We start from the raw sequence: 23,163 nt of genomic DNA on the forward strand, positions 1-23,163 counted from the left end.
GTTTAAAATATTATTTTTAATATCATTACAGCAGAATTCCGGTCACTTCTCAAGAATTTGCCAACAGACCGTTTCCTTAACATCACAACTATTTCAAGAATCTGGAATGCAGACCTCCACCTCACCCGGCGCTACGAGCAGCTAATAACGGGCTTCAAGCAGCTACTGACCAAGTCTCAGCGGCAAATGCGTCGTCTGATTAACCTGAGTAAACACTGCCTACGTCAGCCTCAGTACACACTATTGCGGGATAGGTAAGTAGGCATACACTAGTTAGCAAAATATGTCTGTCTTGATCTTTTGCCATCATCTGGGGGCATATGTTGGGAGCTTTTGTTTAAGGAGTTTACAGTGCAATAATAAGCTTATAAAGATATTATACCTGTTATTGGGCGTTATTACGTAACAAAACTTGTGTATTAAACTCAGTGCTGTACCACAAATAACTGAAGTGTTCATGCTCACTGTGCACCATCTATCCCATTCCCTGTGTGATATTTGACGTTTTGAACAATGCAGGGAACACTGACCCAGAATGGTTCATAGATGTGAGTGATTAGCTCAATATTGAATTGCATTGAGTGGCACATTCTTGGGTCATCAAATGTGTAAACAATTCTAAAAGCAAGTAAATGGGCCTGTTCTGCTTTACTTTTTGAGCTTTTTGACTAATTTTAACAACATTTAACAACATTATTAACTAACTATTCAGTCATTGACTACTGGATGTGTATGTGATTATTTTTTTTTAAGAATGGTAACTGTAAAAGAGAGCAGTAGTGGAAAGTAGGAGTAAAGGTGAACATTTAATTCTATTCTTTATATTGACAAATGTAACTTTTTAGGCTAAGTTATGGAATTTCACTAGGACACCTACATATGCAACTTTGGGCATATTTACGTACACAAAGGATAATCATTTCAGAAAAGGAGAACATACTACATTTGTTAGCAGACACACTTTTTTTTCCAGTTCACAAGTGACCCTTTAAGGGTTACATTTTTTTTTTTCTAAGCTATTCCATGAGTTTTATTGTAGAGCTTTTTATTCCCTGAGAAGTAAAAATTTAGAAATGCATGTTCCACCTGCCAACTATGTTTTATATCTTTGAACAATTGTTATGTATTTTTGTTGCAGTGACATTCGCAACACAGTAATAGGATCTCCATAGCTGTTTCTTAGAGCGGTTTGTGACAAATTTTGCTCTCCAAAATGGTGTCTGTGCATGTAAAAATGGCGAGACTGCACAGAAAATTCAGATGAACGTGCGTGTCTGTGTGTGCATGTGTATGTGTATACACAAGTAGACATTGGTACTGATGTGGACTAATCAGTGACAGAGAGAGGTGAGGCCCCAACTGGACTGAGACCCGGAGGTAAATGTATCAAGCTGAGAGTTTTCCGGCGGGTTTGAAGAACCAATCAAATTCTAGCTGTCATTTATGTAGTACATTCTACAAAATGACAACTACTATCTGATTGGTTGCTATAGGCAACATCTCCATTTTTCAAACCTGCCGGAAAACTCTCAGCTTGATACATTTACCCCCTGGAGCGAGACAAACTGCTACAGTGTCAGAATAGGCTTTTATTGGGTAACAATGTAAACATAGCATCATCGAAAGGCATAAGCATTCCTGCAGCATCATGGTTGTGATGTAATTAGTAAATATGCGTCAGGTGCCGTCCTTGCTTTGGAATCCACTTTGGCATCCTCTGTTCAAAGGCAATGGAACGCAATCCGTAAATCGGAAGTGGGGTCGCCAGCCTTCCTTCTGATCACTCCTTCTAATTACAGGGTTATATAAGCCCTTCCCTGACTCCTTCCCAGTGCCTAATTATCTATTGCCAGCCCTACTGTTCCTGTGGATATCTTTCCCTAGTTACTGATGTCAGGTTTCGACCTTTGGTTTGCTCCTTGGCTTTTGGTTCTTCTATCGATTTTGGCTTTTTCACCGGTTCCTAGTAAGACTTCTGCATTTCCTTATGACCCATTTGGATTCTCCTCCGCTATATGATCCATCCGCAATGGGTTCTGACCTCTTCGTTCCAGTTGCCTGGGCAACAAACGGCACTCTAGGTTCTCCCTGCCGCCGCGCCCGGCCAGCTGTCAAACAGCCGGGCGCGCGCTCAGGTCTGTATGAGTTCAGCCTCCTATGGCTGATTGGGGGGAAATTGTATTATAGCCACCTGGGCGGATTATTGGCAGCTGAGCACCCTGCATTCTCATTGGGCCACATCACTATTTAAGGCAGTGAGGGCTTAGCCTCACTGCCAGTTATAGCTTTCAGTCTCTGGTTTCTGACTTGCTTCTTTCCTCTTATCCTGTGCTATTTTGGATTGATTATTTGTGTATGACCCCTGGCTTGCTTACTGGACTTTGTTGGATTGCTTGTGACCCTGGTCTCTGCCTGTTCTCCGGATACGTTGCTTTCCCTGACCCTTCCCTGGACCTCACTCCACTGCCTGCTGTTACCCCTTTGACCTCGGCCTGTTTTTGGACTTCGATACTTTCTACCATCAGGCCCTCGCCTGCGCTGCAGTAATATTATAAACTTGTACTACTCTGAGTTTAAGACCTGGGGGCATCCGAGTACCTGTGAGCACGTACAGCTCTACGGGAAAGGCGGCTGCTATAGGAGAACACCTCCCCTGTCTGTTCTACGAGTTTATGATATTTGCTGTCAGTCCTAACACTGAGAGACTATGGGATTGGCAATCAAGAGCTTCTTTCATACTCACTTTGGAGGAATGGCGATACCTACTTAAGGAGACAAGATCTCTTATAACAGTTTATACCAACCACAAGAATTTACTGTATCTTCAAACGGCTAATTTCCTTAATCCCCGTCAGGCAAAATGGTCGTTATTCTTCTCCAGATTCAGTCTAATTCTGACCTTTTGTCCAGGTACCAAAAATAAAAGGGCTAACATAATATCCCATTCCCTTGATCTCACAATCTCCCCAATCTCCAAGTCTTCACCGAGGCCAGATTTATCATGGACCCCATGTGTATTGTGACTTACACCACTGCCTCTCCTAAAACTACTCTGGCTCACCAAATCCTCACCAAAAGATACTTCTATAAGCTCATGGATCTAAACTGGCCAGCCATGCTGGGTATAAGAAAACACACACTTTGGTTTCTAAATACTACTAATGGCCTGTCTTTATCGTGATGTACTAGACTAAGATCAGTCTCAAGTCTTCCCGTCAAGTACCTACTCCACTACTACTTTACTCATTCCCACCTCTGATAAAACCGCTGGCTAAATGGGCAGAGAAATACGTCGGTCATGCCAGTTATTTCCTTTACAGTATTGAGTAACTTTCTCTATAGCGAATTATATCAAGCGAGCCATATCACTTCTTCACCAGTACAGATGAACACATTCATCTTTCCTTATACTCAAATGTTCCGTTATTCATCTGGCCAACGCAAACATTTTTTTTTTTTTAGTTTGAATGGAGAAATTGCTGTCTTGAACTGCACCTTTAGGAGTGCATTGAAGGCTGCAGACATGGAGATTTGTATCTAGTCACAGCTGTGCTGAAAGTTGTCCCTTCGTCAGTGGACAAAATCTGCTGGAGAGAAGTACCATTGTGATTATTTTTACTAGAGTGGGAAGTATATTTCAATTTCTTTAGATAACATCTATTGCAGATAAACATTGTTGTGATCATACCACTATAGGGGAAAATATATGAATTGCTCTGGATACCATCTGATTGCTTGGAAGAGATCATATACTGTACATAATTTAAGTGGGAAGCATATGAACTGTGGTCTGGAAATTATTTGTGGCCTGAGAACTTGTATTTATATACATTGACTGCCTAAGGGTTTATATACATACAATTGATTATTCCAGGATTTAGGGATTTATATAATAGTGATTATTCCAGAACTAGAAACAACTGCGGATAATATGCCTGATAATGGATCTTACGTTATTAATGTGTTTACGTTTTCATGAGAAGTTGCTTATTTACATTATATTGGGCAGTTGGTGACAATTTGAAACACTGAGCAGTTTGAATTAATGATTTCATTGTTTTATTAATAATATATTTTAATAAATTATCATTGTACAATAAGATCATCACTCTCATAACTTTCTTCCTTTTTGCCATTCCCAATAAGCCCTGGTTCAGCATTTGTATGGACTTTTTCACCGATCTGCCGCTTAACGAGGGATTCAATACTATATGGGTAAGCATGGACTGCTTTTCTAAAATGGCACACTTTATACTCTTTAGAGATTTACCATCTTTCTCGGTCTTGGCTTCCCTGTTCATCCGACAGTTCTTTTGCCCCCATACCCCCACCACCCCCTGGGATATTTTCTCAGATTGAGGAACTCAGTTTCTTTCTCGTTTCTGAAGAGTTGGGGATCAATTTAAACTTTGCCTCTGGTTACCACATTCCGAATAATGGCCAGATGGAAGGAATGAACCAAGACTTAAAGCTCGTCTTAACAATGCACATTTCAGGAACTCATGACAATTGGAAGAATTTAAATGCCTGGACTGAATTCGCCCATAACAATCATATACACAAGTCCACAGGGTCCACCCTTTTTTTGTGGTTTCTGCTTCTTATCCTTTACTCCCTAGGTTTTCCTACCTTGGAGACTCTTAGATCCCGGCCATCAACTCCTTGACACATGACTTTTCCTTAATCTGATCTCAAACTCAAGCCAACTTATCTGAAGCTGCTTTACATTAAAAAAAAAAAGCAGACAAGAAAGTATGTTCTGTCCTACTGTTGAACATGGAAGACAAAGTGTAGTTGTCTACTAAAATCTTCATCTCCAGGATCCCTCTATGAAATGTGCTCCTTGTTACATTTGACCAGTTTCCATTTTTGCAAAACATCAATCCAGTAACCAATTCATCGTCCTCTCTCAAGATCCACAATGCGTTTAATATTTCTCTACTAAAACCACTAATCCTAAATAAGTTCTACAAAGAACCTTCTCCTCTACCTGCCGATGAGACTCCATCTAGTGAAGAATTTGAGATCATGCCATTATTGGATTCCAGAATGGTTACAATTCTTGGTTGATTGGAATGGTTTTGGTCCTGTGAATAGGTATTGGATTTATGCTGAGCAGGTCCCTGCTCCCTGTCTTCTGGCTTTATTTAAGAAGAAATTTCATTTTCTTAATTTCTGAGGGTACTTTTAATGGGGGAGGTACTGTCAGGCACCATCTCTGCTCTGTGATCCACACACGGACAAGCGTCTTCGCCTTCCTGCCATTGCATCTTCCAGTGGAGTCTTCAGTGTCCTCCGTTGCCAGGCAATGAGACGAATCTTCCTGGCTGAGCTTTGCAGGTCTGATTGCTAGGCAATCATATGAAATTTGGAAATTGGGAGTGTGGCGGTCAGCCTTCCTTCTGACCAACTCTTCTAATTACGGGGTTTTATAAACTCCTCCCTGACTCCTCCCCAGTGCCTAAGCATCTGTTGCCAGCCCTAGTGTTTGTGTGGATATCTTCCACTAGTGACTGATAGTGTTCTGGTTTTGATTTTTGTCCTGTCCCTTGACATCTGGGTCTTCGCTTATTGATTTTAGCTTGTTCACCAGCTCCAGTTATGAATTTGACTTTTCCTTAGGACCCCTTTGGATCCTCCTTCAGGTCATTCTTTGTCCGCATTGGCTTCTGACCTGGCTTGTCTGAGATCTCTACGTATTCTCACCTGTTACCTCACTAAGGACTGTTTACGGTAGCTGAGCCCTCCACGCACCCAAGCCCATACTTCCTTGCGAGGGTCCATGGCGAATACTGGGGGCGTGTTAGACTCCATGCCTTACCGATAAGTTGAGTCAATCTTAGCAGGTACATCTTATCTTGAGGTATTTGTGTGATATGTGTGTGGATACTAGAGAAAATTAAGGAATGGGACATATTAGTGGGATAGGTTATATAATACAATAATTGAATATGTGTACGAGGTATGAGGAGCATATAGAAGTGATTTAAACAGGGAATGTGGAATAGTTAATTCAATAATTATTATTAACGTAAATTTGTAAGGCACCACAGTGGTCCGCAGCGCCGTACAGTAGGGAAAACGGGACATACATAAAACAAGGACATATAAGGCAGACAAAATAATTGCAGACATGAAAACAATGTATGTGTGTACTCGGAGTGCATAAGAGGCAAGACATAAAAAGTTATATCAACGAGGGTGCGTGGGTGTTCAGTACAAGTGAAAAAATGTATCAATGACATGATAAAACGCTGGGATATATTGTATCGCATAGACAATCTATTTAATGAGTACTATAATATAAAAAAGTTAATATAAACACAGAAGGATTTATATGAAGGTACCAAAATGTTAAGCTATAGATCTAATTATTCCAAGCTGCAGAAGCAATAAACAGATGCAGCTATACATGATTAGTAAGGTGAGCCCAATAATGGAATATAACAAAAAGACTCGTTAGACTAATCTCCAATATAATTATATAAATACATTTACAAAACAAAATGTCAAAGAGGTTGGTATTTCCCTAGAAATAAAAAAAAAATAGAATATTGCCAATTGCTGCATCACTAAACAAAGTGAATAAAACTATTAATGGCTTCATGAAATGATAGTTAAGACAGATATAGTCTAATCACAATCCAACATGAAGATGAACATGAATATATCAGCCACACAAACACAAGTAAAATACAGACTATATATATATATATATATATATATATATATATATATATATATATATATATATGGCAGTGAATGTCAGGAAGCTAACCATTAATGAAAAGACTTATGGCTAAAGACAAGTTCATAAAGCACAGGCATAGACAGGGCAATAAATGAGTATCAGCAATGTAAATAAATCTATTATTTCATCATAAAATAATTCGATGCTAGAACAATCTAACATCATCTAATCCACTAATAGTTGTATCTGTACCAATTGTCTAGTAGTACACAGTCAATGTACATAGTTTGTTAACAACAGTCAAACAGCTACGTAAAGAGCCTCCATTGAAACCTTGTATATTTAATGGCACTGTTTATCTGGTCTTTGGATTATCAATGAATATATTACAACAATGACATACAAATTATCAAGGTCTAAAACAGGTCTTAATAGAAAGTTATGTAATATAAATACATATAATGACGTATTTCCTGATAAGTGGTGGAACAGGTTCCAAGATGATGGTGACATTTCACACATTCATGTAGGGAACGTCATTCCTGGTTTGTCTAGATCGATAGTCTAAATTAAAAGTTTTATATTAGAAGCTATGGACTGCTTTCATTATAAATTAATTTTATAGGTAACGAATGTATCCTTCTTAGATGTCTAAGAAGGCACATGATTAGTTATATGAACAGTTAAATGCTGACAAGACATAAATGTATGTATCCACAATAGAACAGACCCCCTAAAGGAGTTCAGATAATTAAAAAGTGGACTTCAGGACTAGTCCTGCCACGTCAGAGGCTGTCAAGGTAACAAAACAGGAAAATGGTCCTCACCTACTGAGCACCCCAATATAAAATAAAAAGTGTTAGATGCCATCCAAAAAACAAATATATCCCAAAATGTACATTGAACCCTTTGGGTTGAAAGTTCTTTAAGAATAGGATCCAATAACATATTTTCATTTTAACAATAGTTCACCCATATTTCCACAGGGTATAGTATTTGATTAATCAGTATGCACTGCGTATATCTGGGACTCCATGACTGTCTTCCAGGATTGTCTGCCACTAGTAGACCCAATTTTTTTTTTTTTTTTTTTTTTTTTTACCCTTAATTGTAGTTCTGATACATGAACAGTGGATAGCTTTCCATTCTTTAAGATGGTATTCTGGCTTTCCCAAGTATAACGGACCACACAGACAGTTTATGATGTGTGTCATAAATAAAACTGGTACACATAAGACATTGTCTTCTTGCCTGTTTGTGGATTGTAACATGTAATACATACATCTGTCCCAATGCTTTCCCACCTTGGTGAAGGTAGGAAGGAAGGTTTCATTTTCTGTTTGTCGATGGGGTCATTTTGTATTAAGATAACTTTAATATTACAATAATTACAATTGTTCCTCCATTAATTGCAGCTGTTTATTGCATTCATCATTACTAACAATCCTTATCACTCTAATTAGTTGTGATAAGGGGTAGGCCCCTTTTTAAGTGAAGGTGGATGATGGCTCAAGGCGTAACGTAAGGTATTATGTGGCCGGTGGGATTTATGATGTTCTTATCCCTTATAATTAACACATCCAAATAATGTTTTGAGCAGTGATGAGCTTCCAGCATTTTAAAATAATAAATAAGTCATCAATATATCGACAGTACATCATCAAATTTAAAGCAAACCGAGAATTGACACTAAATTGTTCTTCAAAGGTATTTGGCTTTTGCAATATTTGAGCCCATCGCCGTGCGGGGCATTTTAGGCAGAAGAACGTTTCAAGTTAGAAAGCCCATCGCCGTGATGAAATAATAGATTTATTTACTTGATACATATTTATTGCCCTCTTTATGTCTGTGCTTTATGAACTTCTTTTTAGCCATAAGTATTTTCATTAATGGTTAGCTTCCTGATATTCACTGGCTTTTGCACAGTTTGTCATTTATATAATATGTATTTTATTTGTGTTAGTGTAGCTGATATATTAATGTTCATCTTCATGTTGGATTGTGATTAGACTATATCTGCCTTAGCTATCATTTCATGAAGCCGTTAATAGTTTTATTCACTTATTTATTTAGTGATGCAGCAATTGGCAATATTTTTTTTTCCCATTTCTAGGGAAATGCCAACCTCTTTGACATTTTGTTTTGTAATTGTATTTATATAATTATATTGGAGATAAGTCTAACTAGTTTTTTTGTTATATTCCATTATTGGGTTCACCTTACTAATCATGTATAGCTGCATCTGTTTATTGCTTCTGCAGCTTGGAATAATTAGATCTATAGCTTAACATTTTGGTACCTTCATATAAATCCTTCTGTGTTTATATTATCTTCTTTTATATTATAACACTCATTAAATAGGTTCTCTATGTGATACAATATATTCCAGTTTTTATCATGTCATTGATACATTTTTTCACTTGTACTGAACACCCACGCACACTCGTTGATATAACTTTTTATGCCTTGCCTAGACAGAAGAGCGTTTCAAGTTAGAAAGCCCATCGCCGTGCCAGAGCATTGTAGACAGAAGAACATTTCAAGTTAGAAAGCCCATCACCGTGCCGGGGCATTGTAGGCAGAAGAACGTTTCAAGTTAGAAATAATTTAAAGTCAAAATTCCATAAGACATTAAGAACTCAATTGGTGGATTGTATAAACTATAGGCCGATGAATACTAATGGCCTTAATGTCTGCTTGATGAGGGATACATTTTGTAAAAGCTACTGACATCCATGGTGACTTATAAGCAGGAATCATATGGGAATACAACATCTTTGATCAGATTAATAAAGTCAGTAGTATATTGTATCAATATACATAAGTTCCATATCCATGTTTGATAACCCATTTGCACATTCATATGTCTCTAGAAACACCCCCATTCGCAAATGGCATGGAACATATGTACATTGTGATATCATGTATGTATTTTTAATTTTTATCGTTGTAGATTTATGCCCCCTAAACTTGACTGCACTGTAACTAAGGTAGCCAACTATGTTAAAAATTGATCATATTTCTGCTATGCATGATCCCTAAAGACCCCCTCCCCCACCCCCCCTAGTTTCATTATTATGTCAAGCAGACAGAGATCATGTATATTCTTTGGTTGCATCAAGCCTATTAAATTATTTCATAGCATCTTTCAATAATGTATCCTTTTACCCTACTGTTATGAATAATATGCATTTCTGGGTATGTTGTGCACTGTTTCATTATTTACTAGCCAAACTTTTTTTTTTTGAGTCCGTGTCCCAAATGCAAGTTGATTTGTGTTAACAATATTTGTCTCTGGTGGTAAGCAGCTGTCAGTGAGTTGCTAACTTTTAATCTTTTTAACAGTAATTGGTTATGTTAATTTTATGAGCTGTGATCTGCTATTAACATATATTTGAATGTATGGTTTCTTTGTGACTATTTAATTGTCAATTAGCACTGGGTGTTCTTACTGATGCATTGTGGTTAGTTGTGCGGACAAAATGGTCTGTATGGCACATATATATATATATATATATATATATATAATGTATTGTGCACTTCAAATTTTTAACATTTTAGTGTTAAAGGGGGCAAAGTTGTACATAGTCTAATAAGGGCTGATGTAGCATAAAGTGAAGCCATATTATATAATCAACTTAAGTCACACAAGTCATTAGGGATCACCTTTTTCAGAGCAATGAACAGATAGATGAATCATTTCCTGGGTATGACCATTACAGCTCTCGATACTGTTCAACATGTTAGTCTGATATTGAAGATAAGTGATAGGTCTAGGGGAAAACGTATGTAGGATGGGTTGAAAACGGTGAGTGGTATAGCACACAGCACCAAGCAGAGGCTGTAAAGACAAATATAATTGTGCTATGTATAAAAAATGGAGATAAACGCAGGTGATGCAAACTTAGGGGGAGATTTAATTCCCTGCGTTGTTCTATATAACAACTGGGGTGCGTATCATTACTGTTAGTACGGTCATTTTAACACAGATTACTGCTTGCGAGCAAAAATCAGCGTTGAAGTTACCGTACTAATGGGCATCAATTATTACATGGGTCAAAATGCACTTTCCCATATAAAGTGCACCCGAAAAGTAGAAATGGCGTTCCATTGAAATTAGCCAAGACCAGTTCTGAGGACATGCGGTATGCAAGTCTTTTTGTTTGCTTTGTCCCAAGCCTGTATTGATCATGGAACACCCAATCCGTCCAGCTCCTATCATCAATAGATGCAAAATGTTGCCACCCAACCAATTGCTTTCCGTACAACTGTACAAAAACAGGCATATGACATCACTAAATGGCATATTTGCCTTTTGTAAATGATCTCATAATCAAGGAAACAAATCAGCAAGCGTTGGATTGCATAAGCATGGAAGTTCAGATGTAAGTAGAGAGTGTTTTGCTCTAACTTTGGACACTCATGCGCAGAAAACATTGACACCGCAGCTTTCACAACCTTTTCGGAAAATGGGCAGTTTTAAGCACATCATGCTGGGTGCAAATGTGGGCACAACGGCAGTAAAGAGATGTGCAACTCTTTCTATTGTAAACGGCCCCATTGTGTTCAGTGCTGAATTATTTTAACTGCAAATGAGGTGGAAAATACTGGACTGGAATGAATAGATGCAGATAGATTGTTTTTATTTCATTCTTTCTATTAGAAGGGCTAATTGAATAGCACTGCACAAAAAGAATACATGTGATGTATCCCATGGCAACCAGTAAGACATTTGGTTTCAGTAGTCCTATATGCACTTAAGTACAGTACAGCTAGTATTAATATGTGTTGTAGAAAATTTGTTTTATTTTCACTTCATCGATTTTTTTTCCAAAAGTAATAAGTAATAGTTATAAGTAATATATATATATATATATTTTTTTTTAGAATTAGTTCTTTACTTCCATTATGAAGTGAGACCTCAAGATGCCGCTCTGCGATTCTAGTCTTAAGCTGGCCGCATACATGGCAGTATCCAAGATCGTGTTGGACAATTGGTCCAATATCGCAGCATGTGGGGACAGTGATGATTCAATCAGATAATTTCAGCCATGTTGGAAATTTATCGGCCTATGTTTACAGACATCTTCCAACCACAGCCACAATGTTTGCATGAAGTAATTTCGCTGCTCTGCGTACCCACGCGTGTGGCCGAAATTTGTCAACGATCCTGTTACTTGGAGATTAGGCCAAGCGGCAGGATCGACCAATGTGGCTAAATTTACTTTGCTTCATATTGGCCTAGTTTAATATTCTGGAGTACTCAGGATCTTTGTGCATTGTTATACAAATGTCAACATCATCCATACCTGGCAAAAGAATGAGAAAAAGTTAACTATTCAACATAAAAAAACAAAAAAAAAGTTTTATGGAACCCCAGAACTACTCCAACATCTCCATTTGCAATTATTAGAAATGCGTTCAAGCTAACTGTTCACTGTTACTGCAAAGTACTAAACGGTATAATAGTGGCGGATAAAGGGAACTTAGTTTTCATTAGTGACTTTTTCCGTAGAATAAATGTGAGGCTTTTAGGCTTTGTTTTCTGTACAGATCTCATAGGTGCAACACTGGAAATGAAAGAGCTATATTTCATACATCAACAGCAGCAAAGGATTCTGGGTTGGGAGCATCTCACCTTTCTGTTCATCCATTAAGCATATGTTCACTATACAAAGCAGTCTGTTAAGCAAGGCACATTGTAGGTATGACAATCTTCAATGTATTTTTTCAGCTCTTAATTGCACTCCAAGTGCTTTTTTTTTTTAAGAAAAATGAAATCCCTTTGACCTTTCTAAGAAGGAGTCAATTCCCTTGAGATGCCCATACTGTACAGGATACATCATCATGGCAGACACACTTAGATGCAGGTTTAATTACAGCTTAATTATGTAATCAACCTCACCTTTAAAAAGGAATTAGTAAATAGCTAAGGCAAGGCAACTTCTGGGGAGAATGTTCTACAGTGTAGTCATATAGTAGATGCAAAAAAAATTAATTTTGTTGGCAATGAAGTCAAATCATTCTTGCTGTGGTTTATAAAAAGACCGATGTCATCAACGCAGTACTAAAGTAACATCTGTCAGTCAACCTAGTGCATTGTGAAGCCTTGAGCTACATAGCAAGCTTTGCAGAAAAGCAAAGGGTTAATGTTTCGCTTACCTGTCGACCTGCTTCATTACACATAATGCATTGACATGCTCTATGTTCACATACAGTAAGGGAACAATATAATAAGCACAATGGCGTTCATTACTTAGCATTCCGAAGTCAATATCATTAACCCAATAGGTGCCTGAGTGTGGACTTCATTTCTGTCATATGATAGTGTAGCACAGAATAGAACAATGGTTTGTGACTCAGTTTAGTATTTGTATTGAATTATATCACATTGTATATTAAATTTTTTTGTATATTAGGTAACTGCTGACCATTATTATCAGTTAAATTATTTATTATAAAACTCTGGGGCATTTTAAATGATAAAAATATACCAAATTTTACCATATGAGGGATAATTTTCAACTGTTCTTCAATGTGATGTAGAGTTAGTCATGTCTGTAACAATAGCTGTACTACAGAGAAAATAATGTTATTTTGTCTACATTTTTATGACATATTTTATCACACAGTACAAGGCAGAGAATTGAGATGTGTGCTGTTCCTTTTGCTTCGTGAGGTCATGTGACTAGGTGTCTGGTTTTTTTTTTTTCAGCCAAGCATTGATTAGTGGAACAGAATGGTGATGGTTAGAGGATAAGCACCATTTTGCTCAATATTATGAGTGTACCAGGAGGACATGGCAGACTTGACCTTTTCCATGCTTCGATCCATTCCGAACATCAAAACCCTTAACATTCTGCTAGTTTGTGGGAAAGATTACTGTTTAAAATGTTTTGATGGGGGGAGTATTTTAAATTGCTTTTGGTATTTGAATTTACAGAATGATTCTCTCTCTTGTAACACAGTATCACCCTCAAGGTGAGTCACTGAAGAATCAGATGGGAAAACAATCTGCTAGCCAGGACAGACCCAGAATACTTACCAGCAACTTAGACTAGTGCAAGGTCACTTAGGGTTGGCCAGGACTAGTATGAGACACAACTGGAAATTACAACCAAATATATATTTGGGTTTGTAATTCCAGAGGTTGTTCTACAGCCAACGGCAGGACAGTTGTAAAAAATATTTGCACAGAAAACAATATGCAAAAATAGAGCAGCCAGAAATTAAAGTAAATAATTCCCCATGTCTATAGAACCTGCACGGACAGCTTTTAGAAATGTCCCTGAATAAAAACTTGCACTTGTTCTTTGCCTGGTGTGATTTGGAGTAATACCTGCGCATTGTTCAGATGTTTCCAGGATACCTTAGTCTCTCTTGTATGCCCAAGCTCTGTGGGTGAAGGTGAGAAATGGCCCTGGCGCATGCAGGTTTTCTGGCCTTTGGATATCACAGGTGTTATAAGAAATGAGAACCAGATCATCTCTCAAAAAAGCTCAATCCTTTATTGAATTCCCGCTTACTCTTTGGAATATTTGACAGTGTCCACAAGTGTTAAAAAAGAGCTCACTTACCCTGAGGATTGTAATTCTGTCTCCCAAATTCTACACTGTCCACTTGAGTAACTCCACAGTTCTCTCAACAAGGGACTTTCCAACCCACTTGCTAGACACAGGGGTATCACACTGCTTATAGATACTGGGTTCTATCGTTTAGCTTAGGTGCCCTGTGCTCATCATCTCTATTCTAAAGCAAGTTCATTTGACAGTTTTGGGCTTGACGCAACGGTTTCAACATGCCCACAAATGCAGTCCATGTCTTTGCAGCTCCGCATGGCTCTCACTAATCTCTCATCCAGAACTCTAACCAGTGTAATAATTAACTGTCCCTGCTGGCAGTGCATGGGTTTGCGTACTCCGACCACTAGGCCAGGTCATGGTTATGTTGATGGGCGTGAACTTGTATTTGACACAGACACTAGTCATACTTGTACTGAAACCCCGGAACTAGCAATAGGGCAGGGGGTTGACCATTTCCTGCGCAGGTTTCAAAGGGGTAAGTTTAAATACCGTCACTCGCTCTCAATCCCACCCTTGGGTAGTACTGTCAATGCCACAAATTACAGGGAGCAGCCATTGTGCATAGCCAAACCTAATATAGTTGACATCTTGTCCTGTCTCCAAAAATATAAAAACAATTTTATTTTTCTGGTACAGCTCTAGAAAGACATTTCTTGAATCACTAAATACATGTTTTATCAAAGGGTGGCTTGTTCAGATAATGGTAAGCCTCTGTCTATTTGTTGCTGTCATTTCTCCAGTGTCAGTAAAAAGTCAGGGGTTGATTTTGAGCTCCGAATGTTTAACTCTAAGCTTTTGTGGAAAATGCTGACTGGTCAGGTCACTAATTCCATGCGTTCTGTGGCACAAGATAAAAGAGGCGAATTTATGCCCTTTGAAGCTGTCTGAGAAATATTACTTTTTTTATTATTATTTTCATGGACACTGAGCCTGGGAGATTGGAGAAAGAATATCAGGCTTAAAAGGGAATGAACAGACCCATAAAGACACGGAAGAAGAAATAAAATCCTAAAACACAAAATAGAATAGAAGCAAAACACGTAAGGTCAGTAGAATTCGGGCCAGTGAAGCCATATACAATATAAGGATAGTACCTATAAATATATTTTACATTTGAGACAAAGTACATATATGATTATTTAGATGCATTCAATTTATGATTGAGAATTAGATTGTAAAGTATATTCCTTTGTACTGCATAGAGTTTGGATGGCTCTCTGTCACATAAAGGGATACAATCTAAATAGAATATTTGGAACATTTTCATGAATCACAATAAAATTTCTTAAAAGTAAATAAAATGATCAAAAAGGCGACTTACAAATGAAGCAAGCAAAATCTCAAGTTCCAATTATACACCTGGCCAGGCTTTGACACCACTGCAATATCACCAAAGAATAGAGGCCCCTACACATGTGGCTATCTGTGTATTTGGATTGGTCACCAAACAACCTGGTCAGTAGGCAATTTGGCATCACAGAAGAGTAGGTAAATAACACTGATGCCATTGTTCATGTGCCATACTGGACAACTGAGTAAGACTACAGACATGTGTTCCAGCTCTTGTTGGTTTAAGGGACACAACACAAGCAATGATGGGGGTCATATTGTTTAACCCATTGTTCCCAAGTGTAAACAGCTTAAAACTTACCATAATACCCACACAGGTTCCAACACTGCATGTTTTTCAAAGTTAACTGTGCATAATCACACTACCAGATTCTTAATTTATAGCTAGCCAGTAGTTACTTTTTATACTTATATCATTTTCATTTTTTTCCTATCAGATTAGATGTTTTATTATAATGACATAGCCATCACCATTTTCCTACACCACTTTGAACTGTTGTCATACAGATGGACGCAGGTCAATTCTGTATATTGTCATGCAGATGAGAGTCTTTATTGCATCAATTATCTCAGCAAATAGCATACGGCCAACATTTAAAACAGCAAATTGGGACAAAATAAGACTATTCCATGATCCATCCTAACTTTTCCCCTTATTCACACAATCGCTCCCACATTCAGGTGAGGCCACACCTGTTTTCTGATATTCTCAACCTACTTTGGGGTGTGAGAATCATTTCTATTGTGTGGTGTTAAATATTATTTTTTTATTAACGTTAATATTGATAAATTGTGATATGATTGGGGCACAGCAGGAATTATTCTGATGCCTACGCAACATGCTCGATACAAAAATATGTTTAACATTTTATCACATAACAGCACATAGAGATATTTATAGAGGAACTTCACCTGAATATTTTAGTTTTTACAAACAAACTCCTTCCCCAAAACCAGCATAACTGCATGCCTGCCATGTCCAGGAATCCTACAAATCCTGACACACTTACCCCTGCTTCTGTTTGTGAGGGTCAGCTTTGAACGACTATAGTGATTAATGTTTCTATACCATGGTCGGACATTGTGGCAGAGTATAATGGGAACCAAGGACATGGCAACCCCTCAGTTTTACTACTAGGGGGTATGTCCCAGAGGTCACGTGGAGCACCAGCAGGGGGACCCCTTGAGAAAGAGGGGGGTCACTGCCCTAAGAAGCCAAGTTGAAGGAATAAGAAATGGAGAGGATACCCCAAAGGGCATGTCTACACTGTATGTGTGAAGAAGGCCCTGAGAGAGGGAGGAGATTGCTGCAGAGAGTCAACAAAGTAAATGTGACCCAGGAGGGGCTGAGAGCTGCACAGTTAAAGAGCACCAATTGTCAAAGGAGATTAGCCCCACACAGGAGGGGTGAGTGAAGTGACTTTAAGCACACTGGGGATAGAGTGTCAGAGCTAGGCTTTCTAAGAGGGTGTATTATATCATTCATGCAGACAAAGAGTGAACAGCAGTTAAATGTACACAACGTTTGTCAGAACTGCAGTGGAGAGAAGCTGACTCTGGATGAGGGGAATGTTTTACCTGTCAGCGTGAGCGTGAGATCTAGCTGAGTACTGGAGTACATAGAACTTCCATGTGTTGAAATCGAGGGCAGACAGCATAAGAGAGCCTGCAGCAAGAGAGCAGGGAGAGGCTGAAATGTGAGTGGATGTGGATGACTAAGCCCAAGAGACCCTAGTATGTACTGTGAAATGAATGCTATGCCATTGAATTGCTTGGTCTGTGAACTGATATTTGCAACGTTGCCAGGTTGGAAATCTATTTTGTGACTGTAACTACACCAATATATAAGGTACAGGAGGAGAAATGTGAACCGTGATAACCTATACAGAACTCAGCATTAGGAGTAAGGAGATGTTCATCTTGTAATTAAGAAGGTGTGAAAATAAAGAGATTATATTTTGAGCGTAGGTAGGGAGGTGCACTAAATACCCATGCACCCCAAGACCATACACATTGAAATTAGCTTGACAGTACATTTCTTGTGGCTTAGTAATTCACTGCACTGCTACACTCACAACCTCTTCTTCTACTTATTATCATATTTTTACTATAAGGCAACAGATCTATTCCACAGGAGACCATGGCAGCAGCTATAAATAAACTGATATATTGGGACATATTCAATTCTTTAATTTTCCCGCCGCATTAAAACTATTACCGTTATTAGTTAGCTGGATTTCAGCTTGCGGCTCAGGGAGCTGTGAGCTGAAATCCAGTGAGAAAACCACCGTAATAACGTTTTTTCTGCGCACTATTACCGTAAGAGTGGTAATAGTGCGCAGAGCGCGAGATTTTCTGTGTTTCCGCCAACAATTGAATATGCCCCATTGAGTGGCATATGTCGTGCTTTTGTGGACTCTTTCCAACCTCCCCAATTTAGACAACCCTAAAAACCTGAGCCTGCAGAATTTGCAAAGGATTTAAACACAACCTTTCCTTTAACATTGTTATATTTAATTAAGCTGTTAAAAATAGCCCAAAAGTGACCTTTAAAGAGTCATAGCAACTTTAATCACTGAAGTAAACACACAAATCCACTGCTGCTAGCACTGTACGTTTTCTCGACAGTTTTCAAGAACATAACTCCACACTCCCTATCAGTTAGGAGAACGCTGGACTAATGAAGTTAAATGCAAGCATCTGGTCTCAACAGCATAAGCTTCTGGTCTAACTCAATTTCTGCTTAATTACGTACCCGAAGGCGCAAAATGCATTAGTCTAGAAACACATATTGTTCTAACCAGATACTTACTTTATGCTTACCAATTGATATCTTGATACTACCAGGACAGTGTAAAATCATTTAATGCTTTACTTCTCCACCAGTGATGACATGTGGACCAAACAGAAGGAAACTTCTTCAAGCCTCCATTATCATGGACTATACAGTTTTTATCATTACTTTCATTTATTTAGTTGACCTAAGTGTGTTTTATTTTACCCTTTTAACCATTAGCTTTTCACATGCAAATTCTTTATATTATGTTATACCCTAATTTTGTTGTATATTCTTTTTTTTTTTTTGTGTAAATAATGATTTAGCTTTTTAATTAATTAATTGCCTACATATAACTAACATACTGATACCTTATTTCTACACTCATAAACCATCAGTAGTGACTCCCAAGGCTAAACTCGGCCATACACCATACACGGGCCGATCCTGCTGCTCTGCAGAGTGACTCATTGTTCTGTATGGTCATGGACGTGGGTGGCCAAAATCTGGCCAATCAACCCCTTGGGATGCTATGTCCATTACAGCCTGTGAGGTGGTTGGTAGATGACCACATGCAGACACTTCTTATGACCGGATTTTCCACCATGCATGTTATTCTCTATCTTGATTTTGAGAGGATCAGTATCCAGGATCACAACTGTTATTTGCATAAACATATATCGGCTACAATATCGAGGGTGTGTGTACTCCATAAAATATTTTTAAGTGTGTACATAAAAGGAGAGTATACAACCATTTGGGTAAACTAGGTGCAGTTAATGGGGCAGCCCTGTCCAGGGGAGAGCACATATTAAGTTGCATTTATTTATTCATTTTAATTCTTTTTATTTGCTACTTTGTCTTTACCAACCACCTACTGCACGTTTCCAAGTAAAAAATAATGAAGGAACTGGTGTTGAACAAAGATGTATTCACACTTAGGGCCTGATTCATGTTCAGCCACAGGTCCCTTTGCCTGTAGTGTCTTGAATGAAATTGCTCTGCGCATACTCAGTAACGGACATTACACCAATGAACACAATTACATGCAATTCAAGTCTGAACACAAATGACACTTACCACCACTGCCTATGACTTGAAGGGCAGAATGGGGGAGTTAAGTGCAGACGTATGTAAGCCTTGTACAATAAGGGGCGTGCCAAGGCAGATACAGGCGATAATTATTGTATAATATACTCTTTTTGTATGGGTTCTGACGTGACCTTATATTGCACATATGTGTGTATACTGCACTCTGTTCTGTCTGTTAACATATGGCAAGTGCCGTGTAAGCAGAACGTACTTGCGCTCAGATCTTGAGATCCGCTTGGATTTGAATACGGTCGGAACTGCACTCAAGGTTCTTTTTTAAACCGCATCTGGCCTTCAAGACCCATAATTTCTAAGGCAGCATCAACACTAAATACTAAGTACTATGCTGAGAACATGTCCTATTTATAATTATAGTTTAATAGTATATGCACTACGATTGTCCCCTAGTTTCTGAGAACTTCTATAGTCTTTATTCTATGGCATCATATTTTTAACAGTATCCAGCCCGTAAACCTGCATTAATATGATGTATGCAGTCCTCCCCGACTCTCACTGTTTATAAAATATGTATGTATAACTTATTTTGGCATTTATACATGTGTATATATGATCTTGTCGGAGTTGGAACAGATCTGATTTATACAGGACAAAACCAAACCATACCAGGTTCATTAAAGCTTTATGAAGGAAAATTGACTTCTACACAAACTGCATGTCATTTCATGTCTCAGGTTATCTCAATGTATGGAAACTTGCAAATGCATTTATGAATGTTCTTTTAATGTAATTTATATATCGATAATGCTACATAATTATGAAATGATCATTTATTGCATATGTTTATTGTCATTTTACATTTAATATTTCACTGATTCATGTCTGTTTTTACTTCCCTCCAGATCTGTTGCTTATTGGTGGCACCGGATCCAGTCTCTTCTCTACTGTAGTGCATCCCTTGTGCCAGGCACTTTTCTAGAGGCGTCCCACAGCTGTACCTGCACTCTTCAGCATCCCAACTGCCAGGGGAATATTCCATGCTTACAAGGTCCAGGACCTTCATGCTCTCTTTGTTCAACAGCTCATCCTGCCCAGTGTGCCAGCTGCAATCCAGGATACACTCTTTCAGCTCAAGGCCTGTGTGTGCCTTCAGTGCCTGAGTCCTCAGAACCTTACCTGGGGACAGAAGGTAGTTTGCAGGACTTGGAAGTAAAGTACTTGCTTCTTAAACGGGATGGACGCTTGAGAGCCCCAGCGTTCTTTATCTCCGGAGACCTGCGGCTCGGCATGTGGTTTGAAATGGGGGGCAGGAAGCGGATGCTGCTGACTTGCAAGAGTAACAAACACTGGCCAAGACAGCTACATCTACTTTTAGGACTTTCAATGCGTCTCTGCCTTGCCGGGAACGGGACAAAAGACCCCCAAGTAACGGTTTATGTTAATCCCTTTGGAGGGAGCCACTCAGAAAGCTGGTTGTTGCCTGCTGGGGAACAAGGTTATTCCAGCTGGGAGAAGACTTGGGACATGGAAGGAGGAGACCGTTGCCAGAATTGGACTTTAATACTAGGCCACCGATGGCGGTCATTTTTTGAAACTGTCCACTTTTACATGAGGAGCAGTCCTCTGGAAGAAGAAGGAGAAGAAGATTCAACAGAATGGACTGACAAACAGACTTTGGACGGCAAATCAGAAGATCATGAGTATGTCCGTATCGATGGTCTTCATGCTTTTGGTTATAGCGTGCCCTTTGATCCAGAAGCTATAAGAGGCTTAGCTCAGCAAATGGAGCAGCCTGGATCCAGAGAAGGTGCATTGCTGGAAATGCAAGAGCTGAGAAAGAGGGTGAATTTTTTGTCCCCGCCAGGTAGCCGTAAGCTGGATCTATTTAGTTGCTTACTGCGACACCGGCTTAAGATGAGCAGTAATGAGGTGGGACGAATACAAGCTCAACTTTCTTTATTCAGCAGTCAGCTTCCCAATAGCTCCACATATGAGACAACGAAGCTCTGCAGCTAGAAAGTCCAACAAGTGGATTAATTTGCCCCTTTGATACATCAAGAGTCTTAACCGGCCTAGAAGTCATGTACAGTGTCTTCCTTTTATGAAGTCAACTCTTTTAACCACTACAGTAGTCTTGGATCTGCAATATCTTTGTATTGGAATTGCAAACAGGAGCCGGAAATAGTTATATCAGCCAAACAAAGGATGCAGAGAGAAATTTTATTTTCTAACTATAGTCAGTGCTTTCTAAATTTGATTGTGCAAACAGAATAATGTCCAACCTAAAGTGACTTGTTCATGAATTTCATTGTGTATGTAATTCAGGCAAGAGTGGGGGACAGCTGTGATGACATCACCAACATAACAAAAGTCTAAAATCCATCACAGCAAAAGCCATATTCGGAGGAACCAACAAATTACATCCCAGTTCCCTGTCTTTTAATGAGGAGGACCACTTGAAGATCTTAGCGCATGGTGCGTCAAGATGAACTGAGCAAAAAAAAAAAAAATATACACAAACAAAGGAGAGAAAATAAACATGTAATATAAGGATTATTTTCAAAAACAAAGTGTCAAATTTAAATGTACATGAACCAGCTTGGAAAAAAAAACTGTAGTAAGCTGGTTATTTATCCAAATCACTGTTAGCTTACCCTAACAGTGCAACTATCTCCTAAAAAAAGCCTTATTTTTGTCACCAGTGACATGTACAACAGTGTGCTTCATCTGGTACAAAGGGGGTTAATGGAGCTTAGTCATTGATTATAAAAGGTCATATATTTGCAAAAACTGGCAAAAAAAAGCACAAGAAAATATAAGACTTTGCAGCGACCACTGTGTGTTGATGTTTTGAATAAGTACACATTCTGAGTGTGTCTGTGTGGACACAAGGTTTAGTGCGTGATTACAAATATCCAGGTCTTTTGTGTGTATGTGCATAAGACAACACGAGAAGGGAGCATTGTAGTCCCTAATGCAATTTAGTAATATTTAATTTGTATGTAGACCTGGTACTGAAAGCAGATTTGTACCAGTGGAACGCAGGCTCATTGAGTGACTGTCTGGAGAATACAGCCTATTTTGAAATAAGTGTCTGTAGAGATAATATGGCTTCTTCAAGGTCAAGAGAAGCCAGTATTGGCATATAGTAAATACATTCTGTCAATGGACACTGGTTGAACTAATTATGCACTCTTGAGCATGACAAAAGATTATAGGTTATTTTCTAAGCCATTCGGCACGTAAAGTCAGTTTGTTTGAATGTGCCATAAGGTGATTTATAACCTACCTGTGGCCATGTGTTTTCAGATATTTGTATCTCAAACAGGGCTCAATAAAGACAAGGAAGCTTTGTAGGACTCTGTGTTTTACAGCAGCAATTTACCCATTCCCTGCTTAACGCTTGGTCTTTAGATTACCCAAGGTCCTGCTCGGTAAAAGCTTTTAGAAATGCAATTTTTTCTCAAGAACCATTGTTTCTTAGCCTATAGTCCCTGAGGACCACAGTTTAGGAACCCAATTCTACATGACCAGATCATAACAATATCCCAGTTTGAGAACCCATGTGTCAGTCCCAGGATTAAGTATTTTTTATTTGCTCTACTCCTACGGCAAGGCTGTACCATTGTAATTTACTATAAAATTTGCCTTAACACTCAGACACTGACCAGTTTTTACTACATGTATGATGCCTAGCAAACATGTAGTTTAAT

At 38.6% G+C, this 23,163-nt stretch overlaps 1 protein-coding gene across 1 annotated transcript in view; it reads left to right on the plus strand.

The window, feature by feature from the left end:
• BRINP2 (BMP/retinoic acid inducible neural specific 2) overlaps positions 1–22,802 on the plus strand; it is a 163,481-nt gene extending 140,679 nt beyond the window's left edge. The window contains exons 7-8 of the mRNA XM_075182196.1: positions 32–254; positions 20,353–22,802. Coding sequence (XP_075038297.1) covers positions 32–254; positions 20,353–21,466 — 1,337 coding nt within the window. The 3' untranslated portion in view covers positions 21,467–22,802. The remainder of the gene's footprint in view (positions 1–31; positions 255–20,352) is intronic.
• Positions 22,803–23,163: the final 361 nt, after the last annotated feature.

The sequence above is a fragment of the Mixophyes fleayi genome, chromosome 8, assembly GCF_038048845.1.
Source record: "Mixophyes fleayi isolate aMixFle1 chromosome 8, aMixFle1.hap1, whole genome shotgun sequence".
In the NCBI taxonomy this organism is placed as follows: Eukaryota; Metazoa; Chordata; class Amphibia; order Anura; family Limnodynastidae; genus Mixophyes; species Mixophyes fleayi.